General features: G+C 38.3%; 1 protein-coding gene and 1 long non-coding RNA gene across 8 annotated transcripts in view; one reads left to right on the top strand and one right to left on the bottom strand.

The window, feature by feature from the left end:
• Positions 1–1,446: 1,446 nt before the first annotated feature.
• On the bottom strand, positions 1,447–16,560 carry alg13 (ALG13 UDP-N-acetylglucosaminyltransferase subunit). Of its 7 annotated transcripts, none has more exons than XM_039676395.2 (25): positions 16,226–16,560; positions 15,934–16,017; positions 15,771–15,821; positions 15,619–15,665; positions 15,156–15,228; positions 13,499–13,580; positions 13,240–13,402; positions 12,069–12,138; positions 11,879–11,987; positions 10,905–10,969; positions 10,708–10,808; positions 10,523–10,638; positions 9,913–9,957; positions 9,714–9,810; positions 8,442–8,555; positions 7,815–7,959; positions 7,486–7,627; positions 7,131–7,166; positions 6,973–7,031; positions 5,964–6,035; positions 5,690–5,873; positions 5,508–5,603; positions 5,386–5,426; positions 3,245–3,428; positions 1,447–2,155 (listed from the first exon to the last, which is right to left on the bottom strand). In XM_039676395.2, the coding sequence occupies exons 1-25, from the start codon at positions 16,343–16,345 to the stop codon at positions 1,875–1,877; spliced, it is 2,577 nt and encodes an 858-aa protein (XP_039532329.2). In that variant the 5' UTR covers positions 16,346–16,560; the 3' UTR covers positions 1,447–1,874. The 7 variants fall into 7 exon arrangements, with proteins under 7 accessions (XP_039532329.2, XP_039532330.2, XP_039532331.2 ...); XM_039676396.2 differs by having other exon boundaries at positions 8,442–8,552; XM_039676397.2 differs by having other exon boundaries at positions 7,815–7,956; positions 8,442–8,552.
• Positions 16,547–18,597, top strand: part of LOC120482269 (uncharacterized) — a 191,894-nt gene continuing 189,843 nt past the window's right edge. Inside the window, exon 1 of the long non-coding RNA XR_005623437.2 lies at positions 16,547–16,710. This is a non-coding gene — a long non-coding RNA (uncharacterized LOC120482269). The remainder of the gene's footprint in view (positions 16,711–18,597) is intronic.

The following is an 18,597-nucleotide window of genomic DNA, read 5'->3' as shown; positions in this document are numbered from 1 at the left end:
AATGATGAGAACACAATCGGGCTATACTGTTGTGGTATCGTTGCAAATATGAACTCTAACCAGCGATTCTTCACATGCTCGTCCCTGGTAAATGAAAACAAAGTGTCTGAACTGTCTTTGCATTGTAGACCACAGCGTCTTCTCCACATGATGCTATGATGAAGTATTTGAACGTGTAGACTTCAAGTTTACACTTCCGTCTGCGCACGCAGTAACTGGGCGTGGCCACTATGCTTATATTTGTATCTACGTCACAATGTAACAGCTAATGACTCGTTTCAAAAACAATTCATTTCATAGACTCAGAGTCGACTCTCACTTTTGAAAGACAATAACTTTATATACGGTGCACTTTCAGATATAAATCTTTCAGGAGCTATATTCCACACAACATGCACATTCATTTTTCAAAAATCCATGATAGGGGCTCTTTAAAAAAAATTAAAAAGTTTACGTTTTAGAAGCACAAATGCTCACCTTGCTCTGCTCTGTGTTGTGCATTCATGACTCTTCAAATTCGTTCATCAAAATGAACAAATATTTTTTTGAGTCATGACTCGAAGGGTCCTAGACAAGACCCTTATTCATCATCTGGTGTCGTTTAAAGTCCTTTGAAGCTGCACTGAAACTCTCATTTGGACCTTGAACCGTTTGGACCCCATTGAAGTCCATTATATGGAGAAAATCCTGGAATGTTTATCAAAAACCTTAATTTCTTTTCGACTGAAGAAAGAATGACATGGACATCTTGAATAACATGGGGGTGAGTAAATTATCAGCAAGAGTTTGTTTAAAAGTGAACTACTCCTTTAATACAGAAGAGGTTTATTCAAGAGGAGAAAGTGACATGCATCTTATAATTTTGTATATATAAATAACGTTTGCTGATTCTCAAAGGTGTATGGAAACTTAAGCACTACTGTAACAACCATTTTTGTGTTTGGGGTTCAAGTTATTTATTTATTTTTTTAAAATTCCCTTATACCCACTAAGACCGCATTTGTTTGATCAATTCAGTAAAAATAATAATTGTGAAATATTCTTGCAATTTAAAATAACATTTCCATTTTACCAGAATATAATTAAAATTTTTAATTTATTCTTTTGAAGGCAAAGCTGAGTTACTCCAGTCTTCAGTGTCACACGATCCTTCAGAAATCGATAGGTGTGTTCGACTTGATGCTGTGCATCGGTGTACGACATCGAAGTACAGCGAGCGTGATTCGAAAGCACAATCGCTCTAATGATGTCAAACACCGATCGCCGCTCTAATATGGAAAAAATGCATTTTGAAAAAAGTAAAAGTCAGTCATTTTTTATCAATGTAATGCATCAAAAATAAAAATTGATTTAATTCGATATAAAATACTATTTAATGTATAGTAGTTCAGCAGTGTGTGCATACATTTTATTTCATCTTCACCTTAAAATGGATTTGGAAACAACTTGATTTAGAATCTTTTATTTGTGCAGCTACAATAAGTGATTTTTTTTTTCTTTTTACATAGAAAAAACATACAGACAATGGTTTCCTAAGGATTGAACTCCTGGTGTGTTGCTAAACGACTACATTCCGGAAGCGTGCAAACATTTGTAAAAACAAATGAGAAGTGAATTCTAATTACATTTAGAATCAAGTCACTTTTTAAAATCCACAAATAATTGAATGGGGGAATCCAATATATGCTTATTAAATCGGTGAAATGATGGGAGAGGACGTGCGGGGTGGCAAAAGCACATCTACTCTGTCCTGGCTTTCTATTCATGTACCGAGTAACACTGCAGGATCCCTGAATAACCATTCGTCTGTGAAAACAATACAGAACTAACAACTGAACAACGCAAGCGAGAACAATTCTGCTGGTAAACGATACTTAGACAAACTGTGAGTGTGGCATATGGCCGGGGTGGGTCTGGGTGATGTAGTTGACGGGGGAGTGAGAGGAAGAGGGGCAGTATGTGGCATGGTGGATGCGGGGATGCGGGCCAGCACCGTGAGTCCAGGGAGTGAGGTAGTGATATGTTGTGGAAAGCACGGGCACGTAGGGCTCATAGCTGGGGTGAAGGGGCTGCTGGCCGCACTGCTCCTGCACCAGGGGGTAGAAGACCGTGCCGGGGACCACCGTAGGAGGGCTTTCCATAGCCAGAGAGGCGCCTGAGGAGAGGAGGGCATGGGTGTGAGTTAGGGCTGTCAATATTCCTCTATAATACTATTCGAATTTCATTCCGTATTTTATGTAATATTCGAATATTAAATGCTCAAATTCATCCTATTATTAATATTTACGACATTACACATTCTTATGGATCGTCGATGCCACTATAGCCTGTGGTTACACGTTCTGTCCACTAGAGGGACATCTAACATTCCTACAATAAACATTTAGATCGCTTTCTTATCAACAATAAAACAGCAGAACAATATTAACTACCAGCTAATACAGTGTGCTAACCTTGAAAATACAGCTGTATCCTAATAATAACTTAGTTCACCTTATTAGATAGGCTCCTTGCATGCTGGCTAATAACTTTTTTTAACCCTTGTGCATCCTTATGGACATTTTTGTCCTTTTCAGTGTTGTTTTTTTGATCACTTTGCCTGTGTTAAAGCTAACTGCAAAAAACTTGGCACAGGTGTGTATTTTTATTGGAGTTTTACTATTTCACCGTTATTTTCTAAAAAAAAAAAATTTTTTGCATTAGGTACAAAAAATACTCCCTCTCAGCACCTTTTGGTGAAAAATGTCCCCATTGAAACCCATTAAAACTGCCATTTTTAATCCCCGATTCAGTTAACTATAAAATTATGCAATCTTTCTTAAGAGGCTTTCATTCTGATGGCAAGGCTTCAAATTTTTATTTTGTACTATTTTTTATCAGATGGTGTCATTTTTTTTTAAGTTTGGCCTATAAAACAAATATCGCTTTATTGCTGTTTTCTGGTTCAGCATACTATAGAGCCAACTGGATAAATTATGCAACAATATTTGTATGGGTGTGTTGGTTATGGATGTGAGAGTGTGGTTAGTGTGTGTGTTATAAAAAAATGAGTATTGTGTGAGTATTTTTGAGTATGAATGTGACTAAAACTAATGAGAACTAAAATGACACAAAGACTAGACTAAAACAGGCTGCCAAAAACAACCCTTGTGTGAGCGTACAGTGTAGGATAGAGTAGACCGATAGAAAAGCTCAAGGCTGAGAGTGTGGAGGTTTGTGGCGGTGAGGACAGAGGGACACTGACCGTTGCTGGGCACGTCTCCTTGTGGATGGGGGCACGTGCGGACAGGATCAGGGTAGGCCTGGGGAACCGTGTGGTCAGCGGTAGGAACGGCGCTCGAGTACGGCTGATACTGAGCGTCTGCGGCCGGCTGCTGATACACCTGCTGCATTTGCACCACAGAGTGCCAGTAACTCTGCTGATACCACTAGAAGAAATACAAAAAACACTCGTAGAGTCAGCCATTCAAGGGTGTGTACTAGGGCTGGGTATTCGCCTTATTCACTTGGCGGCCATTTTGAAAATGGAACGCCGCTGAGGGGTACACTCACCCGGAAGGATGCATGCGACGCAGCAGCACCAGCAATGAAAACTCGCAGTGCGGACCACCAATCATTCCTGTCTGCCCGAATTAACGATGCAAAATGTGAAGCAATGTGCCAGTGACTGAAACATCCCCCGGGCTGTGTTAATTAAGGGATACAGTACCTGTATCGGAGGTTTTATCCACGACATTGAACGTAAGAATGGACGCCTTGCCAGTTTCTGCGAGCTTGTAGGAAGTTGACTGTGTGTACTATTAGAATCTATACAAATCCATTACCATCATTATTTTTATTCTTTATGAATCTATACATATATGTAAACTTGTATTGTCACCATAGCAGCTTATCATTGTCAGTGTGTAACAGGATCAGTCCCTGTCAGACCTTAAAATCACTTATCCTCTTTCCTTTTACATCAATGAGTGATTTGATTGTTTTACATGCATGTGTGTGTATGTAAGCTACTGGATGTGTATCTATCTAAACAATAAAGTACAATTGTATCTAACATAGTAACTTACACAGTCAACAACTCCATATTACAGCTTAGCTTACTAACGTTAATTACCTCTGGCTGCTGCAAGCTCGCAGAAACTGGCAAGGCGTCCATTCCTACGTTCAATGTCGTGGATAAAACCTCCGATACAGGTACTGTATCCCTTAATTAACACAGCCCGGGGGATGTTTCAGTCACTGGCACTTTGCTTCACATTTTGCATCGTTAATTCGGGCAGACAGGAATGATTGGTGGTCCGCACTGCGAGTTTTCATTGCTGGTGCTGCTGCGTTGCATGCATCCTTCCGGGTGAGTGTACCCCTCAGCAGCGTTCCATTTTCAAAATGGCCGCCAAGTGAATAAGGCGAATTGAGACAAATTTCACAATTCGATTCGATTTCAATTCAATATTGATTATTTTGGATATCAGTTACAATAAATGGCAAATTTTCTCAAGGGAATCAAATCTCTTAACTAATGCTGTAAACTATAGGAGTCTAGTTGTAGCCTATAGGCTTCATTAGCCTAATATGAAGGTAATAATTAACTGTTTTGTAGCTATACAAACACTTAAATTACACTTTTATAATAAGATTATATGAAATATAAACCTTTAAATGGTGGCTGTCGTAAAAACTTGCCAGATTTATTCAAATATGCATTAAATATTGAAGAACGTTAAGATTATAATGCATATGTAATATGGTGTATATATTTAGGAAAATGCTCCTCTCTGGAGTTATTTTTTCTAGCTGACTAACGAGTTTATGTGGGTTTTCTGAGGTAAATATGACGATACATGACATTGATTACAAGCTGTTTAACTGACGTCTTTCCACGGTTGAAACGCTGATTGAGCGAATCAATGTGACATGATCCGGATTTCGATAAGTTGTACTCTATCTTTAACACACTTTCAGATGCTCATTCATGTTTATTTGGCGCTGTGACTGGTATTATTAAGCCGGAAGAGAGATCAGCGCTGCTGCTTCTCCAGAGCGATCTCACGCCACAGCGACAAAACACTATTGATGTTTTTGAATTTCTAAAGAAAATGGACGTAATTTGAAAATCAAGACTTTGTTTCATATCAATAGTAACAAAGAACAAAGATTATTGCGATTTTTTTTGGATGCGCGCAGCCGCGATACAACGTCCCATTCATTCAAATGAAACAGGATGACTAATCGATTCTTGAGATTTAAGAATCGATATCGGTTCGTAAAAATGAGAATCGATTAATCGAGAAATCGATATTTATTACCCAGCCCATAAGACATTACATAAGCTATAGTTCTCTGGAGTTGACAATGTGGCGATTAAATAAAAATAAAAACCCTCACCTGTACCCCCAAATTGTAGTAGTACTGAAGCACTTTGTAATCTAGGGAGGGAAAAAAAAACAGTAAAAACAATGTTAAACATATGCAGGATATAATTCAACAAGGAAGTGGTTCCCTCTGACCTCTTGGAAGGTCACTGCCATTGGGGTCATACGAGTAGGGTGGAGGAGGTGCCAAGGCGACTGGCTCTCCCAGCTCATTCACGAACCACGGAACGGCTGGAAATACAGAGGAAGAGTGTCTTGATTCATCATCTTGGCTAATATTTTCCAACTCTGTAATAAAACACAGAAGAGGTGTATACCCGGCCTGCCCAGAACACTCTGGGGTGGTGGCTGTCCCGGGGTCAGGATGCTGTTGGGCGGCAGGGGGTTTGGAGGGGTCTGGGAGCTCCCGGTGGATGAAGAGGAAGAGTTTGAAGTGAAGATTGCAGCCGGGGCAGAGTTGATTTGTTGAGAAGAGGAGAGGACAGATGACTTCACAACCACCTGAAAAGATTAAGCACATGTCCCACCCACCCGAAGACGATCAACACAACTGTGGACCGATTTTATGAAATTTTTTCTGAAAAAGCATGCCTGTTGCGAGTAGCTGTAGGTGGCGACACCCTCTTGTGGCGACCCAGCACGGGAACTTCCTTCTTGAATGGTCTGCAAGACACATTAAAAGTCAATCTGATCAGCACTCATCTCTCATTCATACGGAGGTGTATTGCATTCACCTGAAGAAAAAAAATCTACTCTGTTTTTCTGAATTAACGAGTTAATTTTTCATGAGAAAAAAAATTTGCTCTGTTTTTCTGAATTAACAAGTTAATTTTTCATGAAAAAAAATTTTTTTTTGCTCTGTTTTTCTGAATTAACGAGTTCATTTTTCATGAGAAAAAAAATTTGCTCTGTTTTTCTGAATTAACAAGTTAATTTTTCATGAAAAAAAAAATTTTTTTGCTCTGTTTTTCTGAATTAACGAGTTAATTTTTCATGAGAATTTTTTTTTGCTGTTTTTCTGAATTAATGAGTTAATTTTTAATGGAATTTTTTTTGCTCTGTTTTTCCTGAATTAATGAGTTAATTCAGAAAAACAGCAAACATAAATTTTCTCATGAAAAATTAAATCATTAATTCAGAAAAACAGCAAAAACTTTTTTTCTCAAGAAAAACTAACTCATTAATTCAGAAAAACAGAATTTTTTTTCTCATGAAAAATTAACTCATTAATTCAGAAAAACAGATTTTTTTTTTCTCATGAAAAATTAACTCATTTATTCAGAAAAACAGAACAAAAACTTTTTTCTCATGAAAAATTAACTCGTTAATTCAGAAAAACAGAGTAGATTTTTTTTTCTTCAAGTGAATGCAATACGCCTCCATACATTCAAACTCGAATTTTAAGACAGAAACAAATCTAAGACTAAGACAGTCCCATTTTCTATATTCTCAAATGAAGGGGAAATGCAGTTTGGTTTAGGAGCGATGGAGTAGATGTGCTCTGAATGGGACAACGTTGTGCAGAGCCGTTATTGGGACTCATGTCAGCCACAGTATTAGCATTTTGGTGGACATCTTTGACGGATGAAGAAGACTGTACCAGATTGGTGGTAGACTCTGCTGCCGCTGCATACACTGATGGATTCTGATAGCCTGCCTCTGCAATACAGAAACATGAACACACAGGATATAAATGACAAGAGCATTTCCTATTTTCTATAAGAAATTTTCTAGCATCCAAGCCGTTAATGAACTAACCTGCGGCGGCATAGATGTACTCCTCTGAATAGTCACCTGGTCCAGACAAACAGTGCAAATTAACCATCATTCATCATAACACAACATATGTGTTAAAACCTCGCGAGCGGCCAATCAAAACAGCACTTAGCACCTTTGGCTAAGCCCCGCCCCCCCGTTAGTTACTGTTGCTACATCCGTCAAACTTCATCTGCGCTCTGCATGTCTTATGCTCCGATAGAAGTAGGCAAAGGGGCCGCAATATGCATTCGAAGGCTATATTCAAGACACGGGTGAAACGCAAGAAACAACAAGGCAGTTTTGACAGAGCCATGGGGCATTCAGAACCAAATCACTGGCAAGGTTTTGGCGGTACCTTCACCAGCAGTATTCCTCTCATCAGGGTCCTCTTCTGATGATGTCATGGTCTGTTTGCCTGAAGGAGGGATTGGACTGGGAACTCTTGGCACCCAGTAAGCAGTGGCCCCTGGAACCATGGGGCTGGACACTGCTTGACCCTTCAGATACACACATGGACAGAACAGTCGTCTTAGCATCAAGGCCCATTCACACCAAGGACAATAACTTAAGTGAATTATGGGCGTAACTTCCGTTAAGCTGTAAACAATCAGCACCTAAAGACATCTTTATAGGTGTGACTGGACTTAAAATCCCAGCTGTTACTAAAGTAGAACGGTGTCTTACCGGTATTGGGGAGAAGGCACTCTCGTCCGTCTCCTCAATCTCATAGAAGGTGATGCTTCCCTCCATGTCTTGGGTGTCCTCTCCAGGCTCAGGAACACAACTCAGACACTCTTTATTCAGAGAGTGCATCTGCCTTCGACTCCTTCTATACATACACAATTTGAACTCGTTTTGCTAGCAGTTGAATTAAAGTTTTCGGAGAATCGCAATCAATTGATTTAAAAAGGAAAATCGTTTCGAAAATGTCTTCATTGCTGTTTTCTATGCAACAAGCTGTCAAATGTGGTTTTGGCGGGTTGTGGGGTAAACTTAAAAAGGTACAATTTGATTTTTTTTTTGATCAATATTTTTTATTTTAAGTTAACATACCAGATACAAAATTTGTATCTGGTATGTTAACTTAAAATAAAAAAATATTACATATATATATATTTTTTTTTCTTCTTATATATATATATATATATATATATATATATATATATAAATAAATAAAAATATATACATGTATATATATATATATATATATATAATAACAATAATAATATATATATATATATAAGAAATTACACAGAGAGGGAGATGTAGAATGTCAATCTTAGCACTATGTTAAAGTGAATGCTTTCCTACCGTGACCTGAAAGAGTAGTTATCAAAACTCTGGTAGCAGCGCTTGCCAGGACTAGGATAATAGGCCATGTCTGGTCCAATAAGATGGTGTCTGTTCAGGAATCGGCCAGAACTTCTGACAACAACAGATGTGTGGCAAAAGAACCACACACAAACAGATTCATACAATGAGAAAGACTTATGATGCACATGTATGGTTAAAACAGGGGTGCCCAATCCTATTTTTGGAGATCTGCCTTCCTCCAAACTTCAGCTCCAGTCCTCATCAAACAACTGAACCAGCTAGTTACGATCGGAAGAGAAAACGCAAAAGTGGCGTTGTGTTATCACTTTTTATTCTGCGTTTAGACGAGCGGTATGGGTGGGAAATCCGCGTACATATGGTGACGCAAAAGTGTGTAAAATTCGATGTAGTATGCACTCCAGGCAGCTAGGTGGCGATGTGAAGCACTGCCACACAACAACACCAAGTCCACACGCCTGCCTACAACCTTCACAGTCAAGCAGACTTTTGTGTTTTTACCCTTTAGACGGGAGCGTTTAAGATTTCCACTCTAGTGAGTGGTTTCACTTTTTTACGTTTTTGTCGCCGTGTAAACGAAAGGCACATCCAATGAAATATTTTTACGTTTTCACCCGCGAGCGTTCTCCTGTAAACAGGGCCTAATATTGCATTCAAGTCATCTCGTATATAGATCATAATTACGAGTTGAACGCACTTGAACGCCACCACAATGTCGTAAATACCAGTGGGGAGCTCGGGATTTTCTTTAAGCCCCGATCTGTACAAGTTGGGGGCGTGTCAGTGAGAAACGTTCATTCAACGTCTGTTGACGGTAAATTTTAATTGAATTTCAATGTTTACTCATTGACATTGTAAGGCTTTTTAATTTATAAAGCAAGCTCTCTACACAAAATTATACCTAATAATGGAGTTTACATACAGCTAATAAAAAAACATAAAAAGAAACACACCTGATGTGCATTCTTTGTTCTTCATTTTTTTATTAGCAGAATTAACAAACCTTGCTGTATTTTCGTGTAATTCATTAAAAGAAGGTACACCGCCATTTCGCTCCGACTAAACTGACTTGAACGCACCTCACGTCGTAAACACGACTTCCCACCTCGTACGTACAAACTTCCCAGGAGGACTTGAACAGAACAACTTGAACATTACAGACAGGTGTGTCGGATCAGGTAGATCTCCAGGAACAGGACTTGGTTAGAAGATGCAACAATAAACAAAGAACCATAAAGAGTAGCGTCTAACCTGGGTGGTCCGTACCCACGCGGTGGTCTAGGTGAAGGATGGGGTCGGTAGTGTTCATAGGCCAGGCCTGGTGGTGGCGGAGCGGGACCGTGCACCCCTGGAGAATGGACAGGATGAATGTTTCCTGGCCCAGGCTGCAGGCGGGGAGGTAAGCCAGGCTGAGGATGACTGAAAGATACTGCCATCAACATCTCCTTACCACGAGGCTTCTTGAAGAACCTTCGGCGTCCGCGCATCTCGGGGTCTTTAAAGAGAAGAAAAAAAAACCTGATTGTTGTCACTACACCAAATCATTACAAAATTGGGTAACACTTTACTTGACGGGGTGTGCATTGATTAGACTATCATGACAACTTCATAACCATGACATATGAAGGAAGTTTTTAAGTGTCATTCGCTCAGTTATGACATTTTTAATGCAAATAGGACATTGTTTGACAAACCAATGCATCATATCCTGTCAGTGTCTTTGTCATGACAACTTGACATTACTAAGACAACACAACCCGTCATAAACATGACATAGCAGATTAATGATCAAACTAGCTTTATTGGTTAACATTACATTAAACTGTCAGGTTGTTGGTTTTAACATTGGCTGTCGTGAAGCCATTATAACTTTTTAATGACAAATTCAATTAGTACCACTGTAGTTGAGCTCACGAATAATATTCATGACACAGTTATAATGCCTCATAACAGCCAATGTCAAAGATTACAGATTAACTTCATTTAATGTCGAGTTGTCATGACAAAGACACTGACAGGTTATGATGTATTGGTTTATGTCAAGATGGAAAGAGGCAGACCTAGTTCTCCAGTGTACTGCTCTGGATGGTTGTAGGAGTTTCCCTTTCTGCTTGGTGTGATGTTCCAGGCTGGCACAGGGTTCACTGGTTTCAGATTACTCAAGGAAACCAGGTGCCTAGAGGAGTTAAAGAAGATATTTAGAGATTCTCAGGGACATTTGCCTGTGAGAAAGCACATAGCTTACTTTTCCGCAAGCTCCTCGATGAACACGGTCACCGCAGTGGTGTGACTCCCTACTTCTTGAATGAAAGCATTGTAGTACTTCCCTTTTGGATCCAAGCGGACCTGGTGGAGGGAAAAACATGAGTATGACGGGGCTGTGGGGAAATGGGGTTTGTAACAACCAATTTGCAATAATGTTAACACTTAGACCTGTCCCACCTGACACTTATCTCCTAAAAAGTACTGTCTGCCAGCAAACACCATGTAATCAGTCTTCTGTAGCTCTATAACAAAGGATTATCACAAAAGCACATCACATTTAAAAAAAAGAAAGAAAAGGGAAGATATACATGTTAGAGATAGCATCATTTAGCTTAGTCAAACCACCCATTCTGCTCCTAAATTATACATTTAATTTGCATGTGGTCATATTCTCAAGGATATTTGGGGTGAATCATAAAACAGCTTCAGTCTTTACTTGTAATATTAACGGTAAGAGATTGTGTTGCGGGTAGGGATAGGCAACGATTAATCGCATCCAAAATAAAAGTTTGTGTTTACATAATACATGTTTGTGTAGTGTGTATAATTAATTTGTATATATAAATACCCACACATGCATGTATATATTTTATATATATTTATTCACAATTAATATTATATATAAATATAAATATTTGATATATTAATAACACATTTTTCTTAAATATATACATGCATGTGTGGGTATTTATATATACAAATTATAAAATTATACACACTACACACAAATATATTATGTAAACACAAACTTTTATTTTGGATGCGATTAAACTGAGAGTTTTCAAGTGCTTTTCAAAAACTACTGATCCCACCTTTAATGCCTTTCACTGAGACGTAAACATTTTTTTCAAAGTGAACAGTGAAACTAAAGCACTTTTCATGCGGGCGGACGAAGACAACGCAACTTAAAAATCACTTTCGATGACTGACATGACCAGTGTTTTGGAGCTGAATGGCTTCTTACCGGCAAAAAGCTGTAATGCTGTTGCTTGTGTGAACAACAAATTTATGCATTTACCGGTAAATTCATTCTAGTAATGTACATTTTCATGAAGCCCATTTAGAACAATCCATCCCCCACCACTTTCAGTAAAACACAGTGCTTTCTATTGATATTGAATGGTTTAACCTGGGAAATAAAGTCAACCAACCTTTGCGGCTGTCTTGCCACACGTCAAACTCTACGTTGCGGTACAGCTCTGGCTCCAAAGCCTTTAGTACCTTGTACGGCAGAACCAGTTTCCCTGAACCTTCTGTGGCCTGGAACAAAGAGTGGATGTCAAAAACTGATGAAAGTTTAACATCTTAATCTTTTATCTTTTAAATTATGGGCTTAGCCACCTTCTGGTCCTCAGCTCCAGCTCTGGATTTGTCTTCCGAGCGGCACGGACCACTCGACTCCCATTCTTCTCTGAAACAAGTCATGCAAAGTACATAAACTGGCATTTTTCCAACTATAAAAATCCACTTTTTTTACTTTGAATTGTTTGTCCAAAGTAGTAACAAGAAGAAAAGTGCATTTACATGTTTAAATGGTTTTCTTGTGAGAACGTTTACACAGTGAGCAGCAGTTATTTGCTTTGAGCTTGTCATCCCCAGTCACTTTCATTTTATATTTATAGTAAAGAGCAACTCAGACATTCTACTTAACATCTCCTTTTTGTGTTGCTAAACATCACATGGATAAATTACACAATTACAATTTTTGGGTGTACTATTTCTTTACAATCTATACTTGCAAGGCATGTGAGCAGTCAGCATTTTGCCAGAATGAAACCAATTTGTATTTGTGAGATAATCAAAAAGATAAAGCGCTATTTTCATAATAACCCCCTATACCCAACATTAGACCACTTGAGGGAGTGAATGAAAATGAGTGAGCGAATTCAGACAAGGGCTGCAGCTTTTGCATAATTTGTGCTTGCCATTTTAATAATCATTTAAAACTTTGGCAGCTCTAGATTTAGTCATGGAAACTCTGCATAAACATTAATTAACCAATTTAATAATGAATTAAAAACTGTAGCCACGCTGGACCAGCGGTTTGAAAATGGATGGACGGATGATTCAGCGTAACTCAGTGCATTATGGGTATTCTCTAGCTGTTGAGTGTGCAACTGTTGTATACTTATTGCGATGCATTATTGGATTAAATGAGTGCACTCGATGGTCCAAGATTTGTTATCACAACATTTTTTCTTTTGTCAGATCAACTTAAATAATTTATTTAGTTGCGATAACTTATTATTTTGAGTTTCTGATGATTAAATTAATCTCCTTCATTGTATTAACTCACTTTTTCCAGCTCAAATCAACAGGCAACCAGGTTACTTACTTTTTTAAGTTAAACCAACAATATTTTTTTACAGTGTACAAATGGCTGTTCCCTATGGTAGTGCCCGAAATATACGGGGTATGGGGGCGATTTTGAACACAGACAGAGAGAAAGATGAAGGAAGACAGGAGACAGCCTTAAAGTGTGCTACGAAAGAGTCAGGAAACAAGAGAAGACCTCTGAGGCCGGTCTTCCGGGGTGTCGTAGCCGGCGTCCTCGCTGCACATAGACTGGCTGTTTCTGTATCGTCGTCCGCCTCCTTTGAATCCCTCCAGCGCCACCTGCAGCTCTTCTTCCTCGACTCCCAGAACACGAGTGTATAACAGTTCATACAACAAGGCTGAAAAAAAAATACAATTAAAATTACAATCCAATCCAACAGTCCAGAACAAAATGTTCACCATTTGTGATCGTTCATGATGAACTGCTAACTCACCCTGACACAGTGCAGCATCCATTGGATAGTTCTTGGGGTAAACAATGTCATAATGGCCGTTGTTTGAGCAACACAGCAAAATCTGTCGGGTGGAATTCAAGATGATAAATGTGTTTATTAACAAAGCAATGCCTTATTTCTTCACATTTCAAAGGAAGACAAACTGGTGGATTGAAGCAGAGCAGAATCTGCATGAATGCTGCCAACCAAAATTTGATCACAGCCTCAAACCCAGTGATGCATATTCCCCTAGTATAGAGTACCGAAGTGATGACGTCTCTTTGTAGGACAACTCGGAAGCTAGCGGCGCATGGGTTCCCTCGGTCGAAAAGCAATGCATTTTCCCCATAGACTTTTGAAAAATCGCAAAAAATAAGATCTGTGTTTAACAAAGGTTTTGTCTAGCAAGATAATCTTTACAAGTTAATCCCAAGTGTATACATTTTGAAGCCTATATAAAGATTTTAAAAAACACAATCAGACACAATAAAGTTAAAAAACACAAGCAGGTTATAACTGTGTGTTCTGTGTCATAGATCAAAACGTGAAAATATTTAGAGGCTTTGTTCACCACAGACCTTATTTCAGGCCATTTAGCAAAAACCCATTCAACAATCCCATAGGCTTTAGAGCGAGGGAACCGTAATGCTAAAATGCTAACTCACTTCCGCGTTTTGGCCTACAGAGTGACGTCGTATCTTCGACACTCTATTACAGACAAGACTTAAGCTAGACCGCATGTTTCAGCCGTTTTAACTGAAAGCAACTTGCACTGATGCATCTTAAAATAAGGCCCCGTTTACACGAAGAAAAAACGCAGACATTTCCCAGCGGTTTGGTCTCTCGTTTACACGAAAACCCCGTTTTTAATCACAGAAAACGATTATTTCTAAAAAGAGGAGATTTCTGAAAACGCCGGTTGTGTGTTGTCGTGTCAACTGGGAGAAACGGAGTTTTAGGTTCTCTCTTTTCGATTCTGATAGGCTTGCATGGCTTTATCCTTATCCCTACACTGCCGCCAATAGTTATGATGGCGCTCGAGTCGACGGCGTATTTATGAGGGTGTGCGCACGATGTTATTATTGAAAACGGAGGCGGGGGAAATACCCGTTTCTCTAAACACCCGGCCACTGAGTCACTGACATTGTTTTGTCTCAGGATGCATTTTTTTGTTTCCAACATTAAAAATTGGTTTTCATTTATACTTCCGCGTTGATGAGCAAATGCATGTGAAACCCGAGGGAGGGGTTCTAGCAGACCAATCACAACGCTTGAGTCTGCGTAGAATTGATGCGTTTTTACATTTTTGGAGAGGTGCACGTCAGGGTACACGACCGTGCTACACACAGCCTACGACGGGAATTTGATGCAGAAGTATAAATTGGGCCCTGTCTGTGGCCATTACTAAAATAACTAGTGCTGTTGGATTAAAAACAGAATCATCCATCACTGGATGGTCACTACGTTACTTCTGGGGTCCCATCCGGGTACAATGAGAGCTTCAATGAAAAACTTCGGTTCATGATAAATAAAAATAGCCACAAACTTAACAGTGCATGCTGCTTTCCGTGGCACTAACTACAGTTGGTTCATGGCCAGATTAGTGAAACTGAATTGGAGCTAAACTCTAAATGTGAACAGAGAACGCATTCCTCACCTTAGGCAAATTGTCTTCCTCTGCAATCTCAGTTGGCGGCTTACCTGGATACCTGTAAATGACAAAGCACCGCCTGTGCCGAAAACCAATCTTATGAGAATTTGGGCCCAAAAAACAAAATCACACATTTTAGATGAAATTATCAAAACAGATATTATTCAGATGAGCACACAACTTGAGCACTTTATTCAACATCTTCCAAAATCATATGGTATTCACCACACAAAACTATTGCATGACTTATAGACTACTTTAATGAACTAGGCTAGGTGTCATTCCTTCAGAAATGTACCTTTTATGCGCCACAGAAGAAAAATACTGGGTTTGAAATTACATGAAAGCGAGTAATGACACTTTTTAACTTTTGGGTGAACCATTTCTTTTTGGGGTGAACAAAAAAAAGTGTTGTTTTCACAAAAACAAAACACACACTGGATTAAGAAAAAGTAGATGCAAAGCATACCTGTACACTAAAGACAACGCTTTTATTTCCACTTGTCCTGTGGTTTCCTATGAAATTTGGGATATTACAAGACAGTACGTTACATTACAATCATGCACGCATAATATGCAATGTTAATATTTTTTGAAGATGGAAAGACCCTGAATGCAAACCGTGGGGTCTTCCAAGCGCTCCAAATACTTCTCAAAAGATCCTTGAACAAACTGAAACACAAGGTAAACACAATAAGACAACATGTTATAAAGGTTTAAAATAAATGTAATGACAGTTTGCAGGCCTACTAAGGTTTCATTGATGTAGTCTGAATTCACTCACAGGTTCAAAGTTACATCTGTTTGCCCTCATGAAGTTGGCACACTGTTTTCTTATTCTTTGATGGTAATTCTGGGAGAAGTAAAGCTTATGACAAAATAAAAACATCAGTTAAGCAGCATATTGTCACACACACACAAAGAACAGACAAGTGAAGAGGTAACAGCGTTTTAACAGCCATACAGCATACACGGTTTTAAAGTAGCCAATTAAAAGCATTTTTTTAACAACCTTTGACTATGACACAAAAAATTTACCATTTGAGCTTATTTTAAGGTATATTTATGGAAATTACCTGCTCAGAAACAGCTCGAAACAGACAGGACGCGTCTCTCGCCATCATTTTTCGGTAGAGCCCGATGCTGGCCAGATACTCGTCCATGTTTACAAAATATTTCTTCAAGGGTTTCTGCATCTTCAAGAAATCATAAATAAAAAACAATACATATACAGAGCTTCACGGCTTTCCGACTAAAAACGAAAAAAACGGTGAAGGTCGAAAGTTTCCTTTCGGCTTGGGAATGAAACAGGTGCTGCAAATGAAGCCTGATTGCAGCGCATCACTGTCGTTTGGCGCGACTTTCCATTTAAAAATCTTCGATGGTGGTTTCAGGAGTGTTGGTTTCGACAGCAGAAACGAGAGATTTTAGCAAACAGTTAAAATAGCACTGTGACACTGGGGATGTCTGCTAACACTCGCAAGGCCCCACACTTTTATAATTCATACAGTCTATTTTTAATTTCAGTGGAGTTTGGTGATACTCCCTCAGCCTTCAACAGGTAGGTTCTCTACTCAACAGTTTCAATAAAAATACAATTCAGTACAACACAACAAAAAATATGAATGGATGAAAATGACTTTAAAAATAAGATATTTGAATAATGTCTTAACAGACAAGGGTTTTTTTTTGTATGTAGCTGTTACAAGGTTAGTTTATGGTTATCTATCTGAGGGGAAAGTCAGAATTGCGAGTACGCTATGGGACGTGTCCCTTATAATATTCAGTGTCACTGGTATATCCCTAGCTATAATTTCGACCAAAACTTAAAATAGCCTATATGTTGCCTATAATGATGTCCCCGTCCCCACCAATTTCAAAATCAAACCTACGCCTTTGCAATATAGCCTACAGTTTAGCATATAAAGATATAAACTTGCAATTGCGTGTTAAGTACGAATTGCAAGATAAAAGGTTCGAATTGTCTTAGACGATAAACATGGACTATATTCATAATAGCCTATACTGTTATCGTTTTGACGATAAACCAAAATAAAATCGTTTCATATTTTATTTATCCTTAAGAATAGGCCTATATATGATTACCGCATTTTGATCACGTCCCAGTAAATACTGTGCGGCAAACTTAGCAACAGTCTCACACGTGCTAAGGGAAATTGCACGTGTGAATTAATTGTAGCCTATGGATGTATTTTATTTTTAATTGAACGCCTGTTTTCAGAAACGTATTGATGCTTTTTTTCTTTTCATCATTATTTTTTTTACAGTCTATGTTTTCATCCAATCCTCCGTTTAATGCATATTGTAACTAATTAAATTACATTTTGCTGAACTATTGAACTATTTCTTTTTTTTTTCCATAAGCGCCATCTACTGTCGGTTAATTCAGCCTGCCTACCGCGTTTCAGACTTTTTTGTTTGTTTGTTTGTTCTTTTAAATGTAAATCGACCAGTTAATGAAAAACAAGCTAATGTGCATTATAAAATATAGATTTGGATAAGATTTACGGACCAATTATAGCTACTAGGCTAATTAACTGTAGGCTACTTTATAAATTTGACACATTCCTTTTCTTAAAAATGGTTTAAGGCTGAAAAGTTAGGTTTATCATTTTATAAAAAACTTTTTTGTTATAACTTCGCTAACTTAAAAAAAAAAAAAAAGAAGTCCGGCCGTCATAGTTACGATCATTTTTTTTTTTTTTTTAATGAAAACCAAATTCATAGTGCTGCTCATTTTATTTGTTGTTTGTTGGTTTTCTATATAAAAATTAATGTAAAAGTTAATGCTTTAGTGGTGTAATAGTAGGCTACAGTTTTTATTTTTTAAAACAGTTTTTATTACAGTGATAATATTGACCTCGATTCTTGGTCAAAACAGAAGTAAGAAAATATAGAAAACATTAAAAAAAATTGTCATTACAGGCAAAAGATAAAAGAGATAAAAGACAGAAAAAGGAGACAACTTTGCATTTTGCCATGGCATTTTGCATTTTATTTCTGTAGCCCCGCCCCTTTTCAGCACTGCGCGCGTTGTCTTTTGACTTCCGGTCTGTATTCACAACGATCTTGCAAAGGTACTATGAACTGCTCGTAAAAAAATTCCCGGTCGACATTTGTTAAGACATCTCCTTTACAATGCTTATGATAAATATTACAATGCTCATGATAACTTTTGTTAAATCTACAATAAGTAAATAAATCCACTTCACCGCAAAAACGGAAGTTCAAAGACACTATTCCAAAGATGACGGCGCCCACGTTTCTCTGGTGCATGAGGTAAATATTAATATTAAATGCTATTAATATTATTAAATGCTATTAAATGTTCACACCGTTTCATCTCTAACATGGACCTTGTGACCTAAACACCCTGTAAAAACTGGAAGTAGGCCTAAAAACAGAAAAGTTAGTTCAAGGTAGGCTT

The sequence above is a fragment of the Pimephales promelas genome, chromosome 19 (assembly GCF_988280905.1).
Source record: "Pimephales promelas chromosome 19, fPimPro1.hap1.1, whole genome shotgun sequence".
Classification (NCBI taxonomy): Eukaryota; Metazoa; Chordata; class Actinopteri; order Cypriniformes; family Leuciscidae; genus Pimephales; species Pimephales promelas.
Note: the sequence above shows the minus strand (reverse complement) of the source record. Positions and strands in the feature narration are given on the sequence as shown.

Bases quoted from the DNA above. Each gene is read 5' to 3' on its own strand.
- alg13 (XM_039676391.2), bottom strand. From the start codon at position 16,345: ATGCAGAAACCCTTGAAGAAATATTTTGTAAACATGGACGAGTATCTG. The intron at 8,556-9,713 runs GTTAGACGCTAC...TGTTGTTGTCAG, and splicing joins CGTGGGTACGGACCACCCAG to AAGTTCTGGCCGATTCCTGA. The intron at 3,429-5,385 runs GTGAGGGTTTTT...TATTTCTTCTAG, and splicing joins ACTACAATTTGGGGGTACAG to TGGTATCAGCAGAGTTACTG.